The 27,254-nt window shown below is 41.8% G+C and overlaps 2 protein-coding genes and 1 long non-coding RNA gene across 5 annotated transcripts in view; 1 reads left to right on the forward strand and 2 right to left on the reverse strand.

Annotated features, from left to right (window-relative positions):
• Window positions 1–27,254, reverse strand: part of fgf24 (fibroblast growth factor 24) — a 231,495-nt gene that overhangs the window by 45,385 nt on the left and 158,856 nt on the right. The gene's annotated exons all lie outside the window — the stretch shown is intronic.
• On the reverse strand, window positions 932–22,475 carry npm1b (nucleophosmin 1b). Of its 3 annotated transcripts, none has more exons than XM_052060370.1 (11): window positions 22,343–22,475; window positions 22,139–22,221; window positions 20,892–21,011; window positions 20,522–20,615; window positions 19,428–19,519; window positions 18,752–18,816; window positions 18,605–18,665; window positions 11,803–11,898; window positions 6,961–7,056; window positions 6,788–6,862; window positions 932–4,126 (listed from the first exon to the last, which is right to left on the reverse strand). In XM_052060370.1, the coding sequence occupies exons 1-11, from the start codon at window positions 22,389–22,391 to the stop codon at window positions 4,073–4,075; spliced, it is 885 nt and encodes a 294-aa protein (XP_051916330.1). In that variant the 5' UTR covers window positions 22,392–22,475; the 3' UTR covers window positions 932–4,072. The 3 variants fall into 3 exon arrangements, with proteins under 3 accessions (XP_051916330.1, XP_051916325.1, XP_051916337.1); XM_052060365.1 differs by having other exon boundaries at window positions 932–4,122; window positions 6,784–6,862; XM_052060377.1 differs by lacking the exon at window positions 11,803–11,898 and having other exon boundaries at window positions 932–4,122; window positions 6,784–6,862.
• Window positions 5,473–10,432, forward strand: LOC127597896 (uncharacterized). Its single transcript, XR_007961799.1, has 2 exons — window positions 5,473–5,790; window positions 9,966–10,432. It is a non-coding gene; the product is annotated as an uncharacterized LOC127597896 (long non-coding RNA).

Consider the following 27,254-nt stretch of genomic DNA (forward strand, 5'->3'; position numbering starts at 1 on the left):
CCTCCGTGTAACAAATTTAGATTTTCTTTTTGTGGTGTGATTGAAGACTCCCTCCAGAGAGGGAGGGAACATCTCATCTCAAAGTGAAGACTACAAATGAACGGTGTTTGCAGGAGGCTACTGGTAAATTTTGCCATTGCACAAATAGGCAGGTCGACATTCAAAATGGACTTGGTTATTTTTGTTACACTTCATGGGTGAGTGGGTACTCCAGAAATGCAGCAATTTGCAAAGCCATTAATGGACCTGGAGGTTCCACGAATCTATTATGGATTTCATGTGCACATGATCTATGCGAGAATTAAAAAAGATTAAAAAATAAAATTATAAACATTATACTGTATGCTGGAGTTGATATAGTATGCTGGCACTAAGACGATATAGAACAAAATCAGCTTCCGACTCAGGTAGTAGTGTTGTTGTTGTTTTTCAGAATATGATGGGGTGCAAGCTTCAATACTCAATAGGGAATTTTCATGGACCCCCCCCACCCCCCCAATAAAACAGAAATCAGACACTGCAACACAAAGACGGGTTGAGTATAAGCATTATCAAACACATTTTATTCAGCTGCCGCACACACGCACACACATTCACTACTTTTAGAAAAAACACTTCATTAAGTTGATAAAAGCTACTACGTGAGTGAGTCAGTCTAGGCTACTAAATCTATCCAGAAATTGTTAATTACCACAAGAGGGCTGCAATTTCTATTCGATTAGACGAAGTCCGTAATGAATGACACGGATTGGTAAAGATGGCATCCGAGTGCCAACATTTGCCTCATCAGCGGTATTATACAGCTGCATAAACACATAATATGTGCAGATTGAGAGCATGCTTGTAGCCGCTGCGACCTTCAAGAGTGCAAACAACATACAGTGCCTGATGTTCTTTTTGCCGAGGTGACATCATTTTTTTTTTTTTAACTCTTGTGTCATTCTTTGATGAACACCTCATGATCATGCATGCGGTAGTAAACAGGACAAGCTCGTTTAATCATAGGATTCTCCCATTAGCAGGTACATTAAAATGTACGACGGACAACTTGTAAATGTAGCACTAGCACTAATGATGTTTTTTTTTTTTTTTAAGTAAACACATCTGTGTTAGTTTTATAGAGCTCATAATTATTTCTTAAGGGGGATGCGTGCATACTGATCAAGGTACGCAAAGGGCTGATGAGTGGATGTCTCTAAAAGATTATCCTGAGCAATTTCCTACGGTGTGGATTGATTCTTCCTCTTGCTCATAAAACGGTCGCGGGCCAATAATCGGAGACATTAAACCCGTTCAACATTCATGATTGCAAAACCTTATCAACATCAGCATGTCTCAAGTCATTCATCACAGGAAAAAAAAGACAGAAGATTTTGAAGCCACAATGTAGTTAGGAGACAAGCTATCAGTTAGCCTAGCAGCATCAATTCCTTCTTGGTGTTTCTTTTTTTTTTTTTGCAGCAGCAGCAGTAGTCCGGACTCTGTGGCACCATGCTGCCTCTCGTATTCGCAGGTTAGTCTGTATGACAGCAGACAGCGTGACCTGTGTTTTGTTATATAAGCGCAATAAGGACACACGCGGCAAATTTTTTTGTTACTGTCTGCGTGTCTTTGCACACCGCAATCGAGCTATTAGAACATTGGTGGATTGGCGATATATAAGCTACATGAAGTGAAAGATACAATTGTATCAAATGTTGAGGAAAAAGTATCGGGGGAAAAAAATTCTGATCCAGAAGCACTAGGTGTGTTCCTGGAAGAACATCAAGCACAAAAAAAAATTGGGTTGACACATGAAAAAGATTGAAAGATATGTAAGCGTTGCTGCACAATGCGTTTGTTTCTATTTAAAATCCTTTTGGGAATTTAATCGACTTTATATGAGCACAAAACTGAACCGTAACTTTGGTGCCTCACTGACCTAAAAGCGCACAAACTGTACAGGCATGTATAAAATCTAAAGCAACAAAAATAAGTCATTCACAGAAAATGGTACGTATATCAGTTCAGGGCAAAGACATTTGAAGGCACACTCTGCAATATTTTCGACCGCATGATCATTATTGCGTTTGACAAGAACGTGCAGCGTTGTGAAAATGCCGAGCTTCTGCAGTCAGTCTTGGGCGTAACGCGCGAGCAAAGTGAGATGCCAATCTCAGCATGCACGCAATTAAACATCTCGGAGCACCTGAATGCAGTAAATGTGACATCTGTGGGCGCTTTGCGTTTTATAGCTACTGTTGTAGCATTTACACCCTTTTGTGTAGACTTTAATCTATTAAGCTTTTGTTGTCTTATAAAATGTTTCCAAAAAGAGAAAGTCACATGTGATTCAGGTTGTGGTTTGAAAAAAAACCCCAAAATAATAATAATAACGTTAACGCTACACTGCGGTACACATTTGAACTCGGTGGCTAACCAAAACAGCAGCACTCAGCGAGACACGTCAACAATTACTCAGATGAAGTTTCAAAACAAATACAATCATACGTCGGTTTTCGACCATAATCTGTTCCAGAAGGCTGTTTGAAAACTGACTGAGGCGTTATTGAACACATCTGCTCACAATGGAACGCTATGCGAGGAAGCATCACTTCCTCATGTAAAGAAGGCGAGAGGAGTCAAGTGGCGCATTAAGTACGCTCAGTTTGGTCGAGAACCGATTATCCGAGGCATAAAAAAACTCGAACTTTCTGGGCGAAAACCAATTGGTTGAGAACAGAGACGTTCGAAAACCGAGGTTTGACTGTACAGGGTAGTTCGTTACGCAGGTTTAGCTTACACCGAGTACAGCGATTTGTGTCCTGGTGTCTGGACCTTGTTGGTGCGCCTTTCCATGTAGCGATTTTGTTTTGAACTGCGGTTTCACTTGACTGGTACCATTTTTTAAAAATATTACTCGAACACGACAGTTGTACAATTAAACTGTCTCTGCCCATTTGCAATTGAGTGAATAAAACACACACTGGCTCTATGTTTGAAGTAGTTTGTGATTGCTGGTTATTTACCATATTTTCTGGACTATGAGTCCCTTCTGAGTATAAGTCGCACCAGCCATAAAATGCATCATCAAGAACAGAAAAACATACAAAAGTCATACTGGAGTGTAAGTCGCATTTTGGGGGGAAATTTATGTGATAAAATCCAACCCCAAGAACAAACATGTCATCTTGAAAGGCAATTAAAAAAAATAGAAAACAACACGCTGAATAAGTTTACAATATGCTAACGTTACATGACGCATAAACGACGAACTGAGAATGTGCCTGGTATGTTCAAGTCACATATTAAGAGTTATTCAGGTAACTATAGCATAAAGAACATGCTAACAAGTTCACCAAACCATCAATGTCACTCCAAATCACTAAATCCAATGAAATCTTCATCCTCTGTGTCATTTTAAAACAACTCCACCAACTCCAGAGGTAGAATATCTTCTACGTCGCTTATGTCAGACTCATCGTGGTTTTTATCAATACGGGTCTAGCGCGGCCTCTTGCGGTTTAATGTGAAAATAACATGTGAAATGATATAATAATAAGATAAGATATCCTTTATTTGCTCCAGAGTATAAGTCGCATCCGCAGCCTTACTATGAAAAAAACTGCGACTTATAGTCCGTAAAATACGGTACATGTTCTATTTTGATGAAAAAGAAGGAATGAAGGGCTATGAGCAGAGCCTTCCCGAAAAAAAACCAAAACAAAGAGCCAGCCTTGAACACGTCCAATGTTTTGTGTCATGACCTCAATGTATTTGCTGCAAGTGTAAAACGGGCAGGTGTCCTGCGTGTTACCAAAGCGACGCGTCTGCAGCTCTGTACTGGCCGCGCTCTCGCTTTGCTCCAAACAGGTGGTTTAGGCTGACAAGATGGGCTCCTTTCTGCATATGACGAAACCACTCTTCCGCCAAACGTGCCCCCAGTGAAAGAGTGCTGCCACACGTCCGAGTCATACGCTATTCGCGGTGTCGACACGGAAAAGAAGGCTAAGTAGAAAATCTTGCCGACTGTGCCTTTAAATCACCCGATGGATGCAAAAAAGAGAGAAATGTATTTTCAGGGCGGTGTTGTCTACTTTTTCTCCATCTTCAGCGTCGTCACAAAACCCCACAGGTCCTTGACTATCTGTGGTAGACACGGAAGAAAAGGGGAGAAACATCCAAGCGTGAGAGACATGACTCACTTTTCCGAACATGTTTTCGTGCGTCTCGGCGGTGGCACTTGAAAGCGGGGCTGTTGGGGGAAACGAGGGTTTGGGGGGGGGCAGTAGTACATACATACCAGAGTAGATATGAGTTAGGTGCTTCATTCAGGTCTGACAAATCTCAGCCCGGGCTGATGAAACTGAACAGCATTTCCACAGATCTTTCTCCACACGGCGAGATCAACAGCTACGGCCGGGCCCTCGCGACGCGTAAAAGTGCTTTTCACCTGCTCTCTCTACACTGCGTGGCCAACATATTCCAACTAAACTCCACCCACCCTCAATGGCAAAGACGGCAGGTTAGCATGGCCCACATGTTTAATGTGTGGCTCAAACTTTGGAGGACGCGTTGGTTTTGGAAGGTCCCTTTGGAGTCGGCCAAAACGGACATTTCCAACCAAAATGGCTACCTTCTAATGTGTGTTTCGTGTTTAAGATAAGATAAGATAAGATATCCTTTATTCGTCCCACAATGGGGAAATTTACAGCCTCCAGCAGCAAGAATGTATGTAGAAAGAAGAAAGGAGAAAGAGAAAAAAAATGCTGAGTCATGAAACTTTAATGCAGTGCTTCACCCACACACTTTTTAAAAAATTAGGGGAAACTCAAATATTTCTCAACTTTGTGCAAACCATCTCTCAAGCGCACCTGAACGAAATCTCGATAGACACGCTCATTTCCGAAGCAGGTGCCCAGCATGGCCCTAAAATGGCCACTCTAAACTGTAGTCATTGATTTCCTGGCCTTTTCACCTGAAGGGAAACTGGCTTTGGGGCGGGATTCTCGAGTTGGGAGTCTTTTGAGTAGGGGAAAGCCCTCAAATCGGCAAATTTTTTTTTTCTCTGAAGAATAACAACGCTGAAATGAAACCGTTTTAACCCCGTAAATAAAACATGTCCAGACAGCGCTGAACACTATCTGACGCTCCGCAGAAGTCTTAGAAGCGTCTTTGAGTGATTCATTTGCGCGCCAGCAAATAAAAGAAAATGGGCTGTTGTTTTTCCACTAAAATGACAAGAAAGCAGTGGAAAGATTTAGTTCCTGCACTGAGCTGGTCGAAGGCCTTGAATGTGAATGTGAGACTGGTACCATCCGCATACCACCAGTCCCTTCATTAAGGCTACAAAAGACACACACTCCACTAAATCACTGGGAAAGAGTTGGTCTTGGCAGGTGTACTCCCATTCCGCCTCAACACGGGCCGGCCCGCCCACTGACACAAAATTGATATAATTCAAAGAGAACACGGTGTCCTGTAGAGGTGTGTGTGTGATTGTGTGTGTGTGTGTGTGTGTGAGGCAGACTGGAGAGCATAATGTATGTCAACCGTGTGAAGAACAATGGCGCATTCCTGTGAATTCATCTTGGCAAAGAGCTCTTGAGGCTTAAAATGAAGCAAAAGAGCTCTTGACCCTGCAACTGCCAAGAGCCTGAACAAGACGGCCAGCTACCAATGTTGATGCAGCAGGACCTTGAATGGCGCACGGGTCGCACGATTCACAAGCTTTCCTTGAAAACTACGGCTTCCGGCCACTGTCAGGCTGGAGGAGAAACACGACTTTAGCCTATTTTGTGAAACTTGAACGTGAGTATATCGAAAACAGGGCTTCTTAAACTTTTTTTGGGTGCAGGGATCCCTCGCGGGGGTGATTACTTTATGTTTGCCAAGGACCCCCTCGCAATCCTAAAGCCAATTAAACAGAACTTCCATGCGGACTCCAAAGTGCTATCTTTTTTTTAGACAGTTGAACATATGAATGGCCCGTTTAAGCAACTTGGATAACTAAATACACAGTGTAGTTTTTCCAATGGTAGAATTAATAAAGTGGATATCAGGTCCCACGCCCTTGATCAAATGAGGGCCCTTTGAACATCGTCCGATAGGCCAAGGGGCCAATTTTTTCCGACTGGTTTTATCTTTACATAATCTATCCGTTTACTGTAATTTCCGGATTATAAAACGCAACTTTTATGACACTCTGCAGCTTATTTAATGAAGCAGCCTATTTAAACGATGTTTCTGACGGGCTCGTGTGCCCCTTCTTTCTATGTAAACACCCCAAGTTACAATGTGGGCACCTGCGGCTTATAGACAGATGCGGCTTATATGTATACAAAATGTTTTTACCTTGAAACATGTCGTGGGTGAGGTTCATAATCAGGTGCGTTCTATAGTCCAGAAATTACATGACAGCAGTTGGCCGCATGTAAATCAAACCTCGCCTGCAGGGATCTTCGACAGCATGAGAGAGATCTCCCTGTATCAGTCAGGGCAAGGGCGCAAGTGGAGTAATTGTATATATCCACTGTACAAACATGTTAATCTGGTGGATATAAAAGTCATCCTCAGAGGTTGACATGTGTGTAGAGAGCGGCAAAAGTAAACAACTCTTGGGGCTATGCATCTATCATAAGAACAAATAATACACAACACGTGGTGTGAGGCGAAGGAGAAGAAGATGATAAAAAAAGGGGAGGCTTTCAAGGTAAGAGCTGTCTGCGCTGGCTTTGGGATCTAAACCCCATGTGTGATCAGTAAAGACGTCAGCCAAAAATAAATCGAAGGCGTCACAGTCACTTACTTTTTTGTCGGAGATTTTAAAGGAACTCTTGACAAAGTTCTCAAACTTCTGCTCCGTCTTGGGCAGCGGTCTCCCCTGATGCCAGAAGACAGTTAATCATGGAGTCGGTCAGCCAGGCGGCGGATACCCAATTAAGAGCGGCAATCGGCGAACATGAGAACGGCGGCCCGTACCTCTTTGGCCGCCGTCGACAACTTGCTCTTTATCTCGGCCAAAGACGGAGATTTCGACGGGCCGGCCTGCGCTTTGTCTCTTCCTGGAACAGGTGTCTGGAAAAAATATATTGTCCAGATAAGATAGGCTGATTGGGGTGTCAAATGGAGATTTACAGGGCTGGAGATTCAAAAGATTACATATTTGAGCAATATTTCTTCTTGAATACTATCTGACCGGCTTCTGGTGTATAAAATGGAGGCTTTCTTAAGTGGATTGAGTGGTGACGGATTGATATTGTGAGCATCGCGGGGAAAGCTTTGGCCCCAATCGTGACCTATTTAGTCTGGCCCGTGTTTATAGCCTTGGCACGAGTCAGCAGCTGGACAGAGATAAAAGAATGACAAGGGACGACAAAATGTACCCGCATGACAACATCTTATTTTTAATACATCGGGTACAAATTATTACTCGCGAGCCGGGGAGGGCGAGGCGAGCCTCGGTCGTTCCAGTTGATGAAATTTCCATTAATGGTAAATCCGCTGAAATGAAAGACACGTGCCAACAGGCAACATGTGTGGTTAAGTCTGCCCTTTTTCTTTTGAAGAGATGCCTTTCTTTCCGTTCAATACCTTGAATCTTTGGTGATCTCATAGACACAATTACAAGGAATGAAGGCTGCGGCGATCGCAGTCCAACAAGTGCGTCCAGAGTGTGTCTGAATGTGACATACGCCACGCACACACACACACACACGCACACACACAAATGGCATACTGGATTTGAGTGGATGTTACACAAGCCAGCGAGCTTGTCCCTGCTTGCAACGGCAGTGTGGAATCCGACGAAATTGCAGGGTTTCATCGATGGCCAGAGACGAGTTTGAAAGAAGCAAGAAGAGACTCATGGAAGGGGACTCGGCCCGGACGGCAAGCACAGCCTCGGCCGGTCACGCTGTCTTTTGGATTCAGTTTGTGTCGATTCAGAAAGGTGCGCGCTGCAGGAAGGTACAAGTGAGATCATGGTGACAGACACTCAATATTTATGCCAAAAGACTTTGGGGGGGAGTTGACTGTGATGTGATGAAAGTCAAGGCAAATTCGATTATTCGATGATGTCATTATAAACTGTCTCGATAGAACACCAGGATCTTGCCTTGATATTTTTATTGAGAAAGTAGCTGACATGCTCAGCTATAACGTGCAAAAATATTTGGTATATTTGATCTAAATGTTGATCTACTAAATTCAAACGGCCACCAGCAAACAAGTGACTTCATGCACATAATGCATAGCAATTGTCTTTTTCCAGTAATTACAAAACCTCATAGAATAACAGTCCAACTAGCCACATTATTAGAAATCATTTACAAATAAAACCGATTATGAAATAGTAAGTGGTCTTCTTCTAAATGAGTGATCACTTGCCCGTCTTTGCAATTATTCGAAATGATTTCCAGTTTTAAAAATCTAAACAAATAATTCATACATCAGAAATGAGGTCAAGAACAACTCAAGAGAGTATGTTTCCTGGTTTGAAGTGCTATTGGGCTTTGCTTGAGAGAAAACTCTCCCTGATTGGCTTTAATGGTGCTGTCTTACTCGGTCCGAGACATTTTTCTGTCATTGTTGGAGCCAAAACTGAGAGAGCAAACACCTGATTTCATTCTCATCCCACTTGACAGCACATGGACGGTCTGGAGAAATGGGCTGAATTTGATCAAAGTGTGCAGGAGAGCAACCGGTGCTTAAAAGGGAGACACGATGTCAGATTCTTCTGAACGTTACGGTCGGTGTAAAACACGACATTTGTCCAAGACGAGCAACGTCGCTCTTTTGAGATTTAAGACAAATCATTTGACATCGTTGGAAACCTGGACAATTCTCAGGGATATGATTCGCGATTCTACTTTTAAGATTAGTCCATGTTTCCAAAAAATACTGTCATCTGTCCCCATGTCCGTGAGACCAATATTTTACGGCGCACATCAAAAGGTCGAAATAAAAAGAAAAACTTGGCGCAACACGCACCGCGCTACAGACAAAGAGCACATATGCTGCTGGCTGCTGGCCAGCCAAATCCACTACATTTATTATTTACAGGCAGCTCTCCGCACAAGCCAGCACCACAGGCCAGCTGCGGACCTGAAACAGCTGATAAACACACAAGCTTTTTCATCTGGCCCAGACGCTGATTACAGATGCCACAAGACATGGAACTTAATCACAAGCACACTCTCATTTGACGCAATCTGTCGTCTTCAATCCAAAGCAAACACATGTTTTTGCAACACCTTTGCTCATCAAGTTTGCCTGGGGGGCTATGGGGGGTGGGGGGGGCTTCTCGACGATGAGAGCTCCGCAAAGCCACAACGTCTTGAAGAGATCTGGCTCAACGTGACCTAGTAACCACAATCACTGATAAGTAGTGTGTTAAGTCAACCCTGGCTCTCTTAATCGAGCTGTGAGCATGTTCGCGTGGACTTCAATCAACAAGAACAGCCCACAATCCTTCACAAATACGAGGCTGAAACCTTTCGAATTATTCATGCACCCTGTAACCTGCTAACATGGTAAGCCGTCCACTGTCGTAACCGCTGTGCCTCAAAGGATTAATTATGGCACGGACAAAGCGAATGAATTTCAGACACAGTTGAACACGTTAAGGTGTGGAGTATAACTGTCGCATGAAACTTTGGGGTCCAGGAAAAGAGATATCTTTTACAAATGATGCTTGCAGTGCAGGCATCGACTCATCCTGTCATAATGATGTCATGCAATGTTTCTGGATATTGGGTCATGTATGTCACTCAATGGGTTGGTCTTTTTGAAGTTTCTCATGCACATTAGTTCCAATCTCACGAGTCATACCCACATTAAAAAAAAAAAATCCTTACGCTTAATGCTATCCAGATAGGCACCTGTTTTAACACATGTCAATCAGCTGCTAAAAACAATGACTCATCCTCTGGGATAAGTCTGAGCAAAGTGGTTAACAACTTTACAACTCTGACGTCTGCTTTAAGGCATAACTTCTCCAAACTCTTCAATCTAAGGAAAACCAGCTGGAAGATAAATGGACTTCGGATCGGCGCGACTTTGTTGATTCTCATGACAAGCCCCGGTTACGCAAGAAGGTGCAGCGACACACTGGGCTGCGAGAGGTGAGAACTGCAGTACTGGCAGCAGATCTGACGAGGCAATCTAATGATCAGTCACCTGCGTTTAGGAGAGAAAAAACAGACATCCACGCCCTCTTCCTCGCTCCTCAGGGGCATCTGGAAGCGCAAGCTGCACCAAACATCAAACGCTGGTAATGAGAGCAATTGGGAGAAGGTGTGTCCAGGAAGCGAGGGGTGTGAAGAGGTTGTCAAGACGGAACAGTTGTTGGGTACAAGAGAGGCGACGGAAACAGGCCAAGCTCTACGGGCCACAAATTCAAACCGGTCGGATGGTATCGCCAGCAAATCTCCAGAGGATAAAAATAAATAAATAAATAAGGGGGGGGTGGCAAATGTGTGGTGCTAATATCTCGAACAGCATTATGAATTTGTCCAAAACATGGACGCCACATTTTCGTAAACATTTTTTTCAACAAGCACAAAAATGGACACTGGTGTTTTTCATAGTGACGGCATGTCATCTGTTGTCCATTCCCTCACCCGATGAAGATCGAAAAGAAATTGGTTCGATTAGTGGTCGCGATAACGGAAGCGGAATCACAATTGTCATCCCCGGGACAAAAAAACTGTCACTGTCGCGGTTAATGGGGACCAAAACCGAAGCGGTAAACGAAAATCCGCGAAGTAGCGACCAATTAACAAGTACGGGTTAAAAAAAATATATAATAATAATAAATAAATAAATATATTTTTATTTTATTTTTTTGTTTTTAAAGTCCGCAAAAAGGTTGCAAACACTCCGGGAGAAGCTGCAAAACAACAGCGAGTCACATAGAGCAACATATACAGTACTGTACTCCATGTATATGGATTTTTTTTTTTTTTATGAATATGTTTGATAAAATATGCGTGCACCAAATCCGCAATAGACGAACCGCGAAATAGCGAGGGATCACTGTATATACCATTCAAATTTTAAAACAAGTGGGCCAAGTCTCTCGCCACTGCAGTTCTGAAGTTCCTGCAGTGCAAAAGCTCTGTTTTCCTCACCTCGGGAGTTCTGTTCTCAGTGTTTCACACAAATCACAACCTTTCCAGGGGTCAGATAAGCAGCAATTGGCCCGGGTGTATTGTCTTTGTGGTTGAACCGCCTTATCTTTGTTCCTGTCAAAGCCATTTGATCAAATGCTATGCGAAACATGTGGAGAAGCCGGCCAATTTGTATTCCCCTGGCGTTGCATGTTTTGCTGTGTGGGCTGGCGGGGGGCATCAAAAGGTGGCTGCAACCCAAGACGGCGAGGTCGGGACACAGGGTCACGGGTTTAAACCTTGCCCCAGGAAACCATTTTAGAGGTCAGGTGTGTTTGCTTAAGAGCGAGGCAGGGTTGAAGATTTGGGCTATGAGAAGCAGCCGCCCAAGACATTCCACCATAGAAATTTTGCATCAGGTAGAGCTATTTACAATGCGCTCATCGCATTCCACTGCACAAGGAAGGCAAACCTGATTTGGATTCAGTCTATTTGGAGGCACTTAATGTTAATGGAAGCAGATAGTCATTGAGAAATGCTGGCGACGGCAATGATTCTACAGAGACTATCAAGATATCATTTCAGCTGCTATGATGACATGCATGAATTTTTGTTCATTAAGTTCAAGCTGTTTCATCAGTCAAAGCTGTAACACGGTAGTACTCGTCTTTTAGTGGAAACGGCACAGGCTCAAATAAACAAGATTTTGTACCTTAACCTGTGGTTTAACCCCCGATCCTGATGGTTTAGATGCAGGGCCATTTTGTTTCATCTGACTTTTGTTAGCCTTCTTCGATATTTCCGGGCCCTATGGAGGGGAAAAAAAAAATCAAAAATAAAATCATAATTAACACGAACCTGATGGGACAAAACATGAACTGACGGATGTAGAATGCTAGTTCAATTCATCGAACTAAAATGTATGCATTAAAAAGACAAAACTGAACTAAGGAAATTTGATTTCTTATTGAGAATTCTTCTCAGAAAAACTGGAGAGACAACACAAATTAGTGCAACTTCCCATAAATCAGCACCTCAGCTGTCTCCTTACATGCCGCAGGCCTTCCACTTACATTTCTATTGATAGAATTCACCTGCACGATTATCTAATAGCCCACATTTCCTGAACACCAACCCTTTACTCGCCTCGGAGCGGGTTGCAAGTGTAATTGCCCGTGTTGACATAACGACTACAACACCATTATGCGTGTCATTTCCTGAAGCGATACCTCTGGAAAGACCGAGTGATGGCATTTACAAGACGTTTTGAACATGACGAGATGAGAACCGCGGAAAACACGTCAGTCATGACAACAGACCTGTCAAGTTTCAATATTGAAGAGGGAACAACGCGTGTTGGAAATGAGGCGCGGTTCAGTCAAAAAGATTCGAACACAGGCAAAATGGTAAAGGTGGAAATCTTTTTGCATTCATAAAACTTAACATAGTACAACGTTTAGCATCAGTACCGTATTTTCCACACTAAAAGGCGCACTGGATTATGAGGTGCACCTTAAATGAATGGCCTATTTTATATTGTATTTCATACATTGGACGCACCGCATTATAAGACGCAATTTACAACGCATCCACTAGATGGAGCTACGCTCAAGGAAATGCCAACAGAATGATCAAATGTCAATAAAACGTATTTAATAAAGCAGCGACAGAGTTCACTTAACCAACAGCAAGTTATAACATTGACTCTTTAACGTCAAACTCTCTTGCCGCTGCTGTATTTCCGTGTTCAACTGCGTAACCGATCGGCTTATGTTTGAACTCTGCGTTGTAAGCATGTATCTAGCAAGGAGCTTTTTTGGCGCCGAAATATTACCGTAATGACCATACACAAGGTGCATCAGATTTTAAGGCGCTGTGAGCTTTTAAGAAAATGGAAAACTTTTCGGTGCGCATTATAGTGCAGAAAATACGGTAGTTTGTTGTTGTGTAAACCTATTGAGCTTTTTACGCTTTTTTTCCCCCCTATTAGATATGCCATATAGAAAAGCAAACTGCTAGCTAGCATGACTGGCAAACAAATTTCATTGCACACTTCGAGCTCAGTGAGCTGTAACTTAGAATGAGAATCTAGTGAAACCTTTTTGTGTTGGTATGATAGGACATCATGCTTTCTTATGAAAAAAAAGGGTCCCAAATGCATTTGTAATAAGTATATTCGTACACAACTTGCTCCAGCCATTACTGGCCCAGGCCCGGAGACTAGCTAACTAGACTAGCCAAGTAACAGCAAGCCGCTAACCAGTCAACTCCACGCTCTCACTTGCCGACTCCCATCTTACTCACCAGGCCAAGCATTGACTTTTAAAGCCACACACAGTCAAAGTCACAGACAGTAGTTTGGCGGGATAGAGGGATGGAATGGAATTCTGTCAGCTAACATGCAAATTCAATGTGATCCTGTTACTCAATTTTTCAATGGAACAATATATAGAATTATACATGCTGTAAATTCTACTAAAAAATATCCGAACCTGAATCTGATTAAAAAAAAAAAAAAGAAATTCTGCCTGGTTTCTAGATTGCTCTTATGTAAACTGCAGGTCCCTCAGTCATGCCACTCGAGGAAAAAGTTGATGTGTTTTATTGGATTGTTTTACATTTATGGACTGGAAGTGTTTTTCAAGTCAAGTCAAGTCAACAGTATTTATAGAGCACTTTCGAACAGCCATCGCTGCATACAAAGTGCTGTACATGTATTTCACTCAAATATTTACTGCAATTATGCAAATTATACTCTCGTTTGGTTAGGTTCATGTGTAATTGACAACAACAAAGAAAATTCATCAATACTTTATTTTTTTTTAAATAGCCAGAGGAAGGCGTTCATTCAAATAATTGTGTATATTAACCCCCCCCAGAAACAAGAAAAATATGGTGCATTTGACCTGCCACATTAAAAAAAAAATTGATTAGCTGAATTTAACTTCATGACTCATTTGATCGTAGATTTATAAGGACAAAGTTTTATAAATTAATCAATTAAATAAAAGTAAGCATTTAATTAATGCAGCCATTACTCTGCAGCGACGTCTTAGCAAATCAAATTTTGGATGAAAAAAAAGAAAAAAGTTGTTAACTATACAGTATAAAAAAATAAAATAATTCTTTTTCACAAAAATGAGATCGACAGTCCAAGCGAGTCTTTATGTGAGGCCTCCCCTGTACATTTTAAGGCCCCATTTATCAAATCAACGACCTCTCATTCATTAAAATTGACCACTAAAATCATGCAAATGTGTCAACTTTTTTTAAGGCTTAATCACTCTACGTTTGAAAAATATCAACATTTTCATGCAGTTTCACCCATCAAGCTATCTGGTCATTGACTTCTATCTTCTAAGTGCTATCTATGGTCTCGTGAACAAACAACGTCAAGACATGGGCTCGGTCGGGTCATGGAGGAAGGAGAAGGCAACAGAATAAATCAACAGGTGACAGACGTGCTCAGCTGTCATCCGACCCCGAGGCGAGGATCGGCGCTCATGTCGCAGGTATGCGCATCTGCCCCGCTTTGATCTCCCACCCTGGCACCACTTCTCTTTGGACCCGCGTGTTTTCGTCAAAGCGAGGAAAAATCACATGCAGAAATTGGGCTGGTACACACACACACACACACACACACACACACACACACACACACACTTGAAAGTGATTGCAGAGACACGCAAAACATGTTCAAAGGCGAGGGCCAGGTGCAGGGCTGAAGTGGCACGAGAGATGAAAAAAAAAAACAATCTTATTATTACCAGTGGGATGACAGAGGGACAAAGATATGTCAGTTTACAAACGCACCAAAAAAAAAAAAGTGGTGCGCATGTGCAAAGTAATGCTACAAGACATTACAAGTATAGAGTAGAACCTGCAATGTGCAACAATTTGGAGATCTCGGAAAAAATATGGAGCAAAAGTCAAACAAAACTTTGGAGTTGAAACCATCATGCATGGTGTCAGCAAATCCCTTGAGACTCCAGCTCAGGAAGTGTAGAGTAAAAGTTGCATGCGCGAGTGCCCGCCAGGATGTGCGAAGTAACAAGTGTTACGACACTCTGGTCTAGAATAAATTACACATTTACTCTCTTGTTTTTACATATATGGCTTTATTTAGGGTGGGCAGTGTACGTCAAATGAGTCTGCATGTTGAAGGGGGTGCATCGCTTCTGATTTCTAGAAAAATAAGTAGAAGGGTTAAATACAAACATGTCGATAAAATGCCATTTTAAAACTCAATGATTTTTTTAAAAGAGTGTTTTGCAGCGGGAACAAAGTACGTGCCAATCTTGAAGAGGAGGTGTGTCTTTCAAAGATTGGAAAGTCTCACCTGTGCAATGTTTGGGACTGTTCACCCCTTCACCCCACCCAAAGTGTGGTTTAAATGAAAATGAAGGGGGAAAAAAAGGTTATACTGTACATGACAAGTCATGTATCTAAAAACAGGGGCTTTTATGTTGCCGAAGGCTGAAAGACTCAACATTACTCCGCCCAAGGTTATTTATAAAAGTAATAAATAAAAGGTCAATTATGATAATTTTGTGGAACTCAAAATGTTTTTTTTTTGGGGGGGGGCTGTTGACATTTTTCGGAAACCTGTATCTTAAAAAATATTTTCAATTAGAAATGGGCAAAGTGCGGCCCTGGGGCCATATGCAGCCGGCCCACGGATTCCAGCCCTTCACTATGAGCCTGACATCAAAGTAAAATTTTGTGCATTTGCTTTGAATGTTGTGCTTTTATTTTAGGTGCAAACGTATGGATGCTAGTAAAAGCAAGTGAGCAAGCAAGAGTCTTTTTGTCTGCGGTGTTGCCAATTTAGGAACGTTTTTGCTACACTATAATTTGCAACTTTTTCAACCTCTCAAAAAATGACAACAGTGGTCCGAATATTAGCAATGTTTTGTTGAAAATGTGTATTTCCTAATCATAACAATGCAGTCCATGTCGATGCACACAGCAATTTACTGACACATGAAAATGTATTTTTTCCAAATAAATTAAAAATCATACAAAGATAATGTGAGCATGTTGGGCCCTCGGCAAGCGTTCCAGTTTCTCATGTTGCCCCTTTGCAAAATTAATTGCCCACCCCTGTATTAAATCATAATTAAAACAGTTATATATGAAAATTTTAAAAAATATTTTAATTTTAAAAAAAGGAAAATAAATAAATAAAGCAGTCTCTTTCTAAAATTTCTAAAAACGTTGTCAACGGCTACAAAATTGTTTCTCCCCAAGTGAGAATTATAATTAATGTTTCCCCACAAAAAAGTAAAACTAATAAAAACACAGGCCTTTAACCATTTTTAGGTGTGGAGCTTAATTTCTTTTGTTTCCAAAATCACCTATGATGGGAGGAATTCTACAGGAAAGAGGTGCATGATTAAAAAAAATACATATTTTTTTTTCCAAATATGAGTAATAATTTAATACCTTAGAAATCATTCAGTGTTCAGTTTTGGAGGTGTTTCGCTGCACGTTGCTGGTATAAATTAATCTGCACTTTCTGCAAATTTCTGTGTGTAAAAATAATGCATCCATGTGTGCAAATGAGTGTGAGTAGTCATGAAATATTGTTGTCCTGCTTGTGAGACAGTGAGAATCCCGTAGATTACAGAGGAGAAATCCAACCATCAGGCCACGTGAAACCTGTGTTTTACTCAGCAAAAACAGGTGGGCGCAAGTGTGAACAGGATGAAATAGGTCATGTTTTTTGCCTCGTACATTGCAGGATGGGGGGGAAAAAAAGGTGGCCGGTCAGTGGGTGCAGGGGTGGTAGGCGCAGCTGGAGGCAAATGAAACATTGCCACAGGACACAAACAGTCTGTGGGAGTTTGAATTAAGCTGGAAACAAAAGGACTTGAGGCAGAAGCAAGTTTCTGCCTCTGCTGACACCCAGTGGACAACTGAACACTAACCGTTTCCTGAAATTTTGTGATAACCATCATATAAAAATAAACGTAATAAAGTGTGTGTGTATGTGTGTTTCTTTTTTTGACATTTTTAGGAAACCTGTAGCTTAAAACATTTCAATGACACCTGGGCAAAGTACGGCCCGGGGGCCATATACGGCCGGCCCACGGGATCAAGCATCAAGCCCTTCTCTATGAGCCTGACATCAAAGTAAAACATAAAATATGCTGTACATTTGCTTTGAATATTGTGTATGCACATATACACGCGCACACACACACACACATCTGCACCCCCCACTCTCTTCTCCCCTCTGCTCATGTTTTGTCAAATTGTGATTAGTTTTGCAAGTGAACCATATACAGTATTGTACACCCGTTGATGCGTGTGATGATCGGTGTTCCCGTTGGGCAGGAATGACGAAGGCGCCACATAGGCCACAAACTTGGAAATGGAGGAAACCATGCGATTCCTGCGTGCTGCATTCTTGTTCTGTATATTTGTGCTGTTAGTAGAGCTGCAAAATGATCTTGAGTGTCAAGAGCAGCTTATTCAATGCAGGTTTCGCAATGCTACATTTCGACATTTCGGAAGTGCATTGGCGACTGCGTGCAGTGACCTGCAGGAGCGTGTGTGCTCTGCGTGCCTTGATCCACAACGCGCTGGCAGCAGCGTGGCTAAACAAAAGTCGAAGGTATGATAAACATTCACTATGGGCTAATATTTACCACAATGCTGGGCTATGGTGGCTTGTTAAGTCCAAAAATTCCCATTTATCCTGTAAAGGGTGAGGTATTCACACCAAAAGCACACTGCACCGAGCCGTTTGAGAGCGCACCAAGACCACATCAAAAAGTGGCTCTTGGTCCAGTTGTTTGATCCACACCAGGATTTGTTTGTGTGCATTTAAACCTGCATAAACAAACCAGCGCGGCTCGGTTAAAGTGAACCAAATACAGCGGGTTTGAATACACCCTTGTTTATTGGATCTTTTTATTTCCCGTTGAGTTGTTTCCCTCTGGGTTCCGATGCCATCTCGTTACCAATTGTAACGTAAAAGGGTTCTGCCGGACACTAATTGACATGTGCATGAGTCAACGCGCACTCAAACAGACAACTACTGTGTGAGCTCTGCGCCGCCATTGTCAAACGAAGATAACACCAAGAACAGTTAACTACTGACTAAACAAAGGAAGAAGGTGACAAGCCAGACTTTGAAGGCTATTTACCCCCTTGTGGATGTGAGCCCAGGAGGTTTGTGTGCCCTTTTGTTGAATCAATTGTCTTCAGAATTATTGTCTTTCATTCATTGCTTTGTTATGCCATTTGTATTTATGCCAGGGAATAAACTGTTTTCTTTTAAGGACTTTGTGTCGTGCTACATGCTACATCCTGAGGGAGCCACATACGGATCAATCTTCTGATTTCTAAGACGTAGTATTTTAAATGTTCTGTAAAGTGCTTTGTGATAAAATAATGTGAGATAAACCCAAAATGTAGTCCTGATTTATGGCAGAACACAACTAATCTATAAATAAAAATGTATTATTATTATTATTATTATAATGATCATTCACAACCCGGCTTACTTTTTTGACGCTCATCTGGGGCGTGACTTGATTTTCATCACTATCCTCATCTTCATCATCACTACAAAATAAGATAATAACATAAATCTTGAGACTGATGAAATTTCCCAATGACATTATCATAAATAGGAAGGAAAAAAAACATACTCATCATCATCTTCCTCCTCCTCCTCCTCATCACTGTCTTCGTCAGAGTCCATTTTTAGCTTTTTCTGCCATATGAATAAGAACAAGGAAACATAGATTAGAGTTTTGCACATCTTGCAATCTTTTTTATTGATATTACAATTATTTACAAGAATTTTATTTGGAATGTCTCATTTGGCACCAATTAAATGTGACAAAGCAAGCAAATTACAATACAAATTTCAAATAAATAGCAAGAAAAAAAGCTAAAGAAAATCTTTAGTTGTTTGTTGTTTTTTTTTTCACAAATGTAAAACCCATCAATATTAACAATGGCAGATATTTTGTGGGTAAACAATAGACTCTGTAATAGTGACTTGAAATGGGATGACACCGTGAGATAATCTCATCTCAATTTACCACAAATTAGGGATTTAGTGTTAGATTAGCGACACACAAAAGTGTTATTCTGTTATATGAGTGCCAATTGGTGGATACACAGGTTAATAATACCTTCTGCCGGCTAGTGGAATTTATTGTTATGCCGGTATAAATAAAGAAATACACTTCTCCCAGCACATCTCAGTGTTTGGGTTAAGTCAAACCTTGGTATGTGAATCTATCGCTTTTGTCAGTCTTAAAAGCTGCTCGATTTTCGTGCAGCCATTGAAAAAAAAATAAAAAATTTGAGAGTTACCTTTGAAGCCTTTTTCCCCAACATCTGGCTAGCAGGACGCTTCACGGGAGATGTGTTGTGTTCTTCCTCTCCATTGTCTGAATCTCTCACACCTTACAAATCAAAATAAGTGAGTTTATACTCAGATTTACATCTTCAACTATCCATCAATTTTCGATAGTTTCTGTATTCATCGGGTTTATCGGTGCGCTTGGGGCCTAACGCATCTCTCCCAAAAACCCAATAAAATCCACAATTTTTCAACTTTTACTTTTGACAAATGCCAAGCATAATAGAGACATTAGGCGTTAATTTGAGCAAAATACATGAAGTAACAACTCAATGTTGAATTTCATCACCTCAGTTTTATTTTTTTTAAACTTTGCGGAGAACAGGCATGCATGGGCAAGTAGACATTTTCAAGTGGATACATATTTTCAAAGACCGACCCGGAAACAAATAAAAAGTAATGTTTTCACATATCACTCATCACCATCATGTACGCTTCGACGAGCTGCCGTATTCCAACAGTAAAGACACAGGTGCCATAAAGTGTCATGGCGATTGTTATTTGAAGATTAATGAAGTTTTCGTTAACACACAGTTGTTGTCTGAGCATTATTGAATACAATAATCTGGCAATAAAGCTTCACATTGTATCGCAACCCTTGCTCCTCATCATTGATATGAATCGATTAAGCCCAGCAGCGATCGGGGTTAGCCTCAAATCGTGAGCTTTCAGCTAATGTCGGACTTGTCTGCTAGTTTTCTCTGCGATAGCACTGGAGCCAATCATCAGAACAAAGCTGTGGGGTGGCTGATGGATCACAGAATTTGGCTATTTAGTCTTTTGCTTCAAACCCTTTCATGTTGCGTTTGGATGATGGATGTTCAACACAGTCCATGCATTGAGAAATGTATTACGAAACAAGCAATACATTAAGAGCATATATTTTGCACAGATTTAAAGTGGCATTTTTGCTATATGTCTGGTTAGGAAGTGTGCGGTCCTATGTGCCCATAACAGCACTGATGAAAAATTGCAGACCCTCCAACATTTAAATTGCCCATCCCTGGCCTAGTACAATGGAAAGGGCCAACGTGTGAATACTCACTGACAAAATGTTGTCCACTTATGTGCACCGGTCCAGAACCTGACAGGAGACGGAAAGTAACTGGCGGCGTGATCTCAAATCCACCCAAACTCATCTAGAAAATTAAGAAGGGATATTCATATCAAATTTCTGCAATTGGATTTAGCGCACATGTGCGCGCGTGCACGCACGCACGCACGCACGCACGCGCACACGCACGCGCACGCGCACACGCACACGCACACGCACACGCACACGCACACACACACACACACACACACACACACACACACACACACACACACACACACACACACACACACACACACACACACACCAAAAACGCGTGTAAAATGTACATTTTCTTTTTCTTTGACTGATTTTGACTCACAGAAGGAAGCACAGATGGCTTCAGCACAACCAGCGGTACTTTGGTGGCCTTTCCGTCATAAGTAAGCGCCTCCAACTCCACCATGTGGAACTTGTCCTCAGCCTCGGCTCCCAGGCAAGCCTGACACAGAGGCAGGGTACAGTATACAACACATACAGGTATAAGTGTGTATAAACAAGATAGTCATGCTACTAAAACATTTGGGTTGAATTACGATTAGCGATTGTTGCATTTCTTTAGATACAGTGAACCCCTAACATGTTTGCCGTTTGCTATTCACCAATTTAAGTTACTATTTCTTTTGTTTTTTTGCGTCGAACCTATACTCAAGTACATTTTTTGTGCTCTTTCTCCACTCCACTCCAAGATGCCACAAAATGGCCCCAAAGCCCTCACTAATATAAACATAGTAATTGGTATTAGGGAAATACAATAGCCCTTGGCGATCTTTCCTCATTGAAATGGAAATAATATGGAAAATAAACGACTCAGTTCCAGCTGTGAATCATGTTTTTTTTTTTTTTATTTAACAAATTAAACAGTTTGCACAATTTGATTAATGAATTGTGGTTCCTTCAGGTGTGCATGACTGGCCACTGGTTGGAAGTATAACACAGTAGTGCTGGCCAATTTGGAATAGATTCGCAACTAATTTAATTAATCGACTCGAAACTGCTGTAATTAAATACTAATTTCTTTTGCATAAGATTAATACAGGCTTGTAGCATATTGTCTGTCTACGTGTGTTACTGCACTCTTTGTGTTTGAATATCCCATCATTGATGCATTATAACACCACAACTTGCCCATCTGTGGCGTTTTTAAATGTTTGTTTATATTATGCTAGCGTTATGTTGAGAGTCACCCAGTCAGGTGGGATAACTCGTTCAGTATTATTTTTCATGCATCGATAAAACCAATGTTTCCTTTAAAATGTAATACATTTCCTTTGCAAATATATAATAGTTGAGCTAACCAAGATCAGAGGACAAAACAAAAGATAGCAGATTCGCGCCAGTCTATGTAAATTGACGCTGATTCATTCGTGTGTGTGTGTGTGTGTGTGTGTGTGTGTGTGTGTGTGTGTGTGTGTGTGTGTGTGTGTGTGTGTGTGTGTGTGTGTGTGTGTGTGTGTGTGTGTGTGTGTACGGGCTTCCAAGCAACGAATTTTGAACAAACGCTACAGTTGCTCTTGTTTATATTCCAACTTTCCACTGATTTTTCGACTGGTTTTATGGACGCCTTACCGCTTTGAGAGACAGCTGTTGCTCCGTTTCATCGTCGTCGACATCAACTTTGTACTCCCGTTTGTCTGATTTGAGGGTACAACCTGGAGTAAGACAAGAGACATGTAAAGAATGCCACGTATTATACGTAATACAATTAAACGTATTATATGTCAGGAAAAAATGCTAAACATGTTTTTTTTATTGTTGAATGCAAGAGCTCACCGAATAAATACATTTGAGGTCTGTTCATATCTGAAATATCGCCCTCCATATTTGTTGTTGTGTGTAATGGGGTTTTACTTCCGCAGAACGCCCTGACGGACGCATGGCCGAGCCAATAGGAGAGACAGGAGAAACGGCGCGACGGCGCCAATAGTTTGAGCCAATAGAGTCGAAGTGAAGGCGGGACAAAGGTTATTGGATTTCTTCTGTGGATGAACGCTAGAGAGAGCTGTCGTAAAGTAGATTGAGGAATAACAAAAAATAAATAAAAAAATCTGAGGATAGAAAAATGCAACCTCTCAAATATACCTAAGTCCAAAAAGTAAAAATAAAATCTTATTGTCAGTATATCCCAACAAGATTAGTTTTGCTAACTCAGTTTGTAAGCACAATGAAACAATACATTTCTCTACAAAAACAAATCCCTGGATTCATCTAAATTCTAACAGGACTGAACTGAGTGATGCAACAGCAAAACAAACCAACATAAAAAAAATAATGAAAGCTAAATTAGCTAATAATTAAACGTAAAAAAATACACCTTGCATGTAATATTAGATAAGAGAGAATGTTTTCACTGGCAAAAGCTGGCACTTTTTTGGAAAATGCATTCACCTTTAATCGTTTTTTTTTTTTTTTTTTTGTAGCTGTCAACAGAATAGAAATCTTGTAATACCTTGCTTCGCCACATCTACTATGTCATTGTCTTTATGCTGCCTATTTCTTTTTCCATGTCGCAGGTGCCTGTTATTTTCTTTTTAGGATCCCATCTACCTCATCTACAAATGGCGTGCGTTTTCATAATCAAATGCAGCCCTTGAGCCCAAATGTTTACCAACTCTTTTGTGCTGTTATTCGAGCTGCAGCTTTTATTGAGAAATAGTGGTTTGTTAATACCAGGTGTGTTGATGGGAACTACATAAAACAGACATTTCTGAGGTTGTTAAAAAAATACTTAATAATACTTATTATTATAATTAATAGAATAAGATGAGAACATTAGAGGAGAAATAACCCTCACAGAATATTGTAAACTCAATGATGGCATGGGCTGTGTTGGCTTCAGAGCCAAATGAAAAATAAAACACATGTGAAAATTCATCTTTAATGCTCAGTTTGTGTTACTCATCACCTCTTACTGTATCTCTTTGTATTTCTCTTCTTAAACCGTGCGTGCAAAGATCACCTTGACCACTCCTGTGTTTTAATTGACGCCGAACCGTGTCCGCTGGAATTGTGACACACCAGCCAGCTGAACGGCTTGTCAGTTGCCATTCCAGCCACACGTTACTACATTTGCACAGCAGGTGTTGAGTCACATGCAGGGGCCAAAAGCGTCAATTTTGACCCGACAGGAATGACATGTCTTCACACATGGCCAAACTCTTTGAAGGGGAAGCACATCTGCACGTCGACGGCTCACTCAATGCCTATTTGAGGGAGAACAATGGCTGAAATTGATATTCATTTCATTTACATTAAACCCCTGGCCATTTGCTACTTGTTATTTACACACACCGTATTAAGAGGTGCAGTGTCAGTTATGGGTGCTGTTTCAGTATTTAACGGATACACAAGATGCACTTCCAGTAATAATTTTACAGTTTGAGCCCTGTGAGTCCCAGGGACTCGCTGATCAGAAAAGTATGAGTCCCATTATGCATTTAGAGAGTCCCAAATTTCAAATTCTGAAATGGTCGACATATTCAATTGCAGATGATAATAACACAAACACCAACAACATACATTGTTTATTTTTCAAAAATGTTCATAATTCAGGCATACAAGATTTGCTGAGAAATAGATTCTTATTTCATCCCATGGTTCACTCTTTGGTTTATTAAATTCACCTCTCTTTATGTTAGAGCCATAAGGAAAATTTGGTTAAATTACAGATGTAGCTTTTTGAATAATTAGATTTTAATAGATGCAAGGAGTTTGGTTTATATTTGATATTTTATTTAGAACAAATTTATTAAGAACATTGAAGTATCTGGGCTCCATTGGTTGTCCTGTTTTTAGTCTGTTAAGAGGCTAGATTTATGTAAGTATCATTAGGAAGACAATAGGACATGGACAACACCTTTTTTTGACCGTACTTAGTGTTTGCTTATTTCGTACTTCATGTGAACTGATTTCGTATTTCGTTTAAGTGTATTGTATAAGTTTTATTAATCCATGTGATAAAGCCTTAATTTGTGTTCAAGAAAATAAAGCGGTTAATTTTTTTTGGAGCCATGATGGCGGCCTGGTGTATTCCTTGTCGTCGCCGTGGAAAGGAAAAGCCTGTCGAAGAAAAGCACGAGTCAAAAACTTACATGCCCTGCTGACGTAGCGACAAAAGGATACTAAGTTGCCGCTACACTTTACTTGGCTTTCTCAAAGTCAACTTATCATCGCCAAAAACTATCCAACTTTAGCTGCTTCCTCTGTGATATCTCCGCAATAAACATTCGCAACACTTGTTTTAACATTACACAACTTGGCAATCGTCTGCTTCTTGCGAAGTGAAGGCCGATTTCGCCAATCTCGTCTCGTGAGAACAGAAATCTCGTCACGCGAGATCACTTAACGCGAAATCAAAACAACAATGGCAGCGATGGTCAAACTGCGATCGACGCTGGGGAAAAAAGATTTACTGTACTTTTTTTTTTTGGCTGCAAAATTTCCTTGCGTGCCAAAAACGCACATTATTTGGAACTGTGCGTCCCGCGACAAACTTACCGGTATGCGTCTAGGACGCGGGACGCAGGGGTAACGAGATGGCTGCACGCTATAATAAAAAAATACGGTAGCATGCATGCCCGCTAACATATTTTTAAAAAGGCAGCGGAAGCAAAACTGAGTTTGGTTTCCATTTATTGGAGTATTTAACAATGTACTCACGTTATGTTTTGATCAATTCACAAGTCCATCAATGTCCTAATCTTCTGTATCCGAAATGAATGGTGTGGTGTAATTGTGTACAGCATGACAAGAGAGTCGCACACTACGTCATGAGTGTGCGTCGAGAGCGGGAGACGAGAGAGTGACTAGAGAGAGAATACACGCTTCGGGAAAGCTCAATAAAAGTTATCCACGTTATCATGACAGCTGGACTCACGTGTGCCTGACTTGATAACACGACAAATGGCTGGGCAGGTTCCCTCGCGTCCTTGTCAGGCTCAATCTCGTTGTCGCCTCAGAAATGGGTCTTTCATAAACTAGGACAACAGTGCAAGCAGACACGTTAGCCCATGCATCCACAATCCATTCAGAAATTGTGGCGTAACTTGCCCGGCGATGCCTCCCACTTTTAGTAAAGCTGTGTTCGCCATTGCTCGCATGCCACTCGCGTCTTAACTTTGAACGTCATTCGTCAGCGTCATGTAGGAATGTGGGGATTGGTTGAGAGAAAAGTCAGGAATGGAAGCCAAGTGAGGCCGGCAGAGTGGCAGAATAAAGGATTAAAATCTCCCAGAAAGTATATTTATTTAATGCAAGGCAGAATCAGAATCATCTTTATTGGCCAAGTATGTAGAACACACAAGGAATTTGTCTCCGGTATAACACGCTGCACTAGTATCATCGTAAACAAGAAAATCATTGAACCATTTTAGAGTATACCAGTAGTTTTGTAGTACCATTTTGTGGTGCAAGAAGAGTGACTATGTCAGTGACTGTTTAAGGAGTTAATGGCTAGAGGGAAGAAGCTGTTTAAGTGTCTACTGGATTTGGTGCGCAGGGATCTGTAGCGTCTGCCTGAGGGGAGTGGCTGAAAAAGGTGGTGGGCAGGGTGCGGGGGATCCAGGAGGATTTTCCGTGCCCTTGTCTTGATTCTTGCAGTGTGCAAGTCCTCAAGAGTGGGTAGGGCGTTGCCAACGATTTTTTCTGCCGTCCTAACTGTCCGTTGAAGTCGGATTTTGTCCTTTTTTGTGGCGGCCCCAAACCAAACCGTGATGGAAGAACACAGGATTGATTCGATGACTGCCGTGTAGAACTGTCGTAGCACTTCCTGTGGCAAGCCATGCTTCCTCAGCAGCCTCAGGAAGTACATCCGCTGCCGGGCCCTTTTCAGGATGGAGATGGTGTTGACTTCCCACTTCATGTCCTGGGAGACTGCGATTCCCAGGAACTTGAAGGTCTCGACGGTTGACACAGGGCAGTTGGATAGTGTGAGGGGCAACTGAGGAGAAGAATGTTTCCTGAAGTCCACGATCATCTCTACAGTCTTGAGCGTGTTCAGCCCGAGGTTGTGTCGGCCGCACCAGAGCTCCAGCTGCTCCACTTGTTGGCGGTACGCAGACTCGTCGCCGTCTTTGATGAGACCGATGACCGTGGTGTCGTCTGCGAACTTTATAAGTTTGACAGCTGGATCTGTTGAGGTGCAATCGTTTGTGTAGAGAGAGAAGAGCAGTGGCGAGAGGACACATCCCTGTGGGGCTCCAGTGCTGGTGGTGCGTATTGATGATGTTGTTGCTCCCAGTCTCACCTGTTGTGTCCGTCCCGTCAGGAAGCTGAGGATCCACTGGCAGATCGCAGGGGACACACCGAGGTGGAGTAGTTTGGGGGTGAGGCGTTCCGGGATGATGGTGTTGAACGCAGAGCTGAAATCCACAAACAGAATCCTTGCGTAGGTCCCTGTGCTGTCGAGGTGCTTGAGGATGTAGTGCAGACCTATGTTGACTGCGTCTTCCACAGACCTGTTTGCCCGGTAGGCAAACTGGAGAGGGTCCAGCAGGGGTCCAGTGACGTTCTTTAGGTGGTTCAGCACAAGGCGTTCAAAGGACTTCATGACCACAGACGTCAGGGCGACAGGCCTATAGTCGTTCAGTTCCGATGTTGCCGATTTCTTGGGAACTGGGATGATGGTAGACTGTTTGAAGGAGGATGGGACCTCACACAGCTCCAGGGATCTGTTGAAGATCTGTGT

Source organism: Hippocampus zosterae, chromosome 1 (genome assembly GCF_025434085.1).
Source record: "Hippocampus zosterae strain Florida chromosome 1, ASM2543408v3, whole genome shotgun sequence".
NCBI lineage: Eukaryota > Metazoa > Chordata > Actinopteri > Syngnathiformes > Syngnathidae > Hippocampus > Hippocampus zosterae.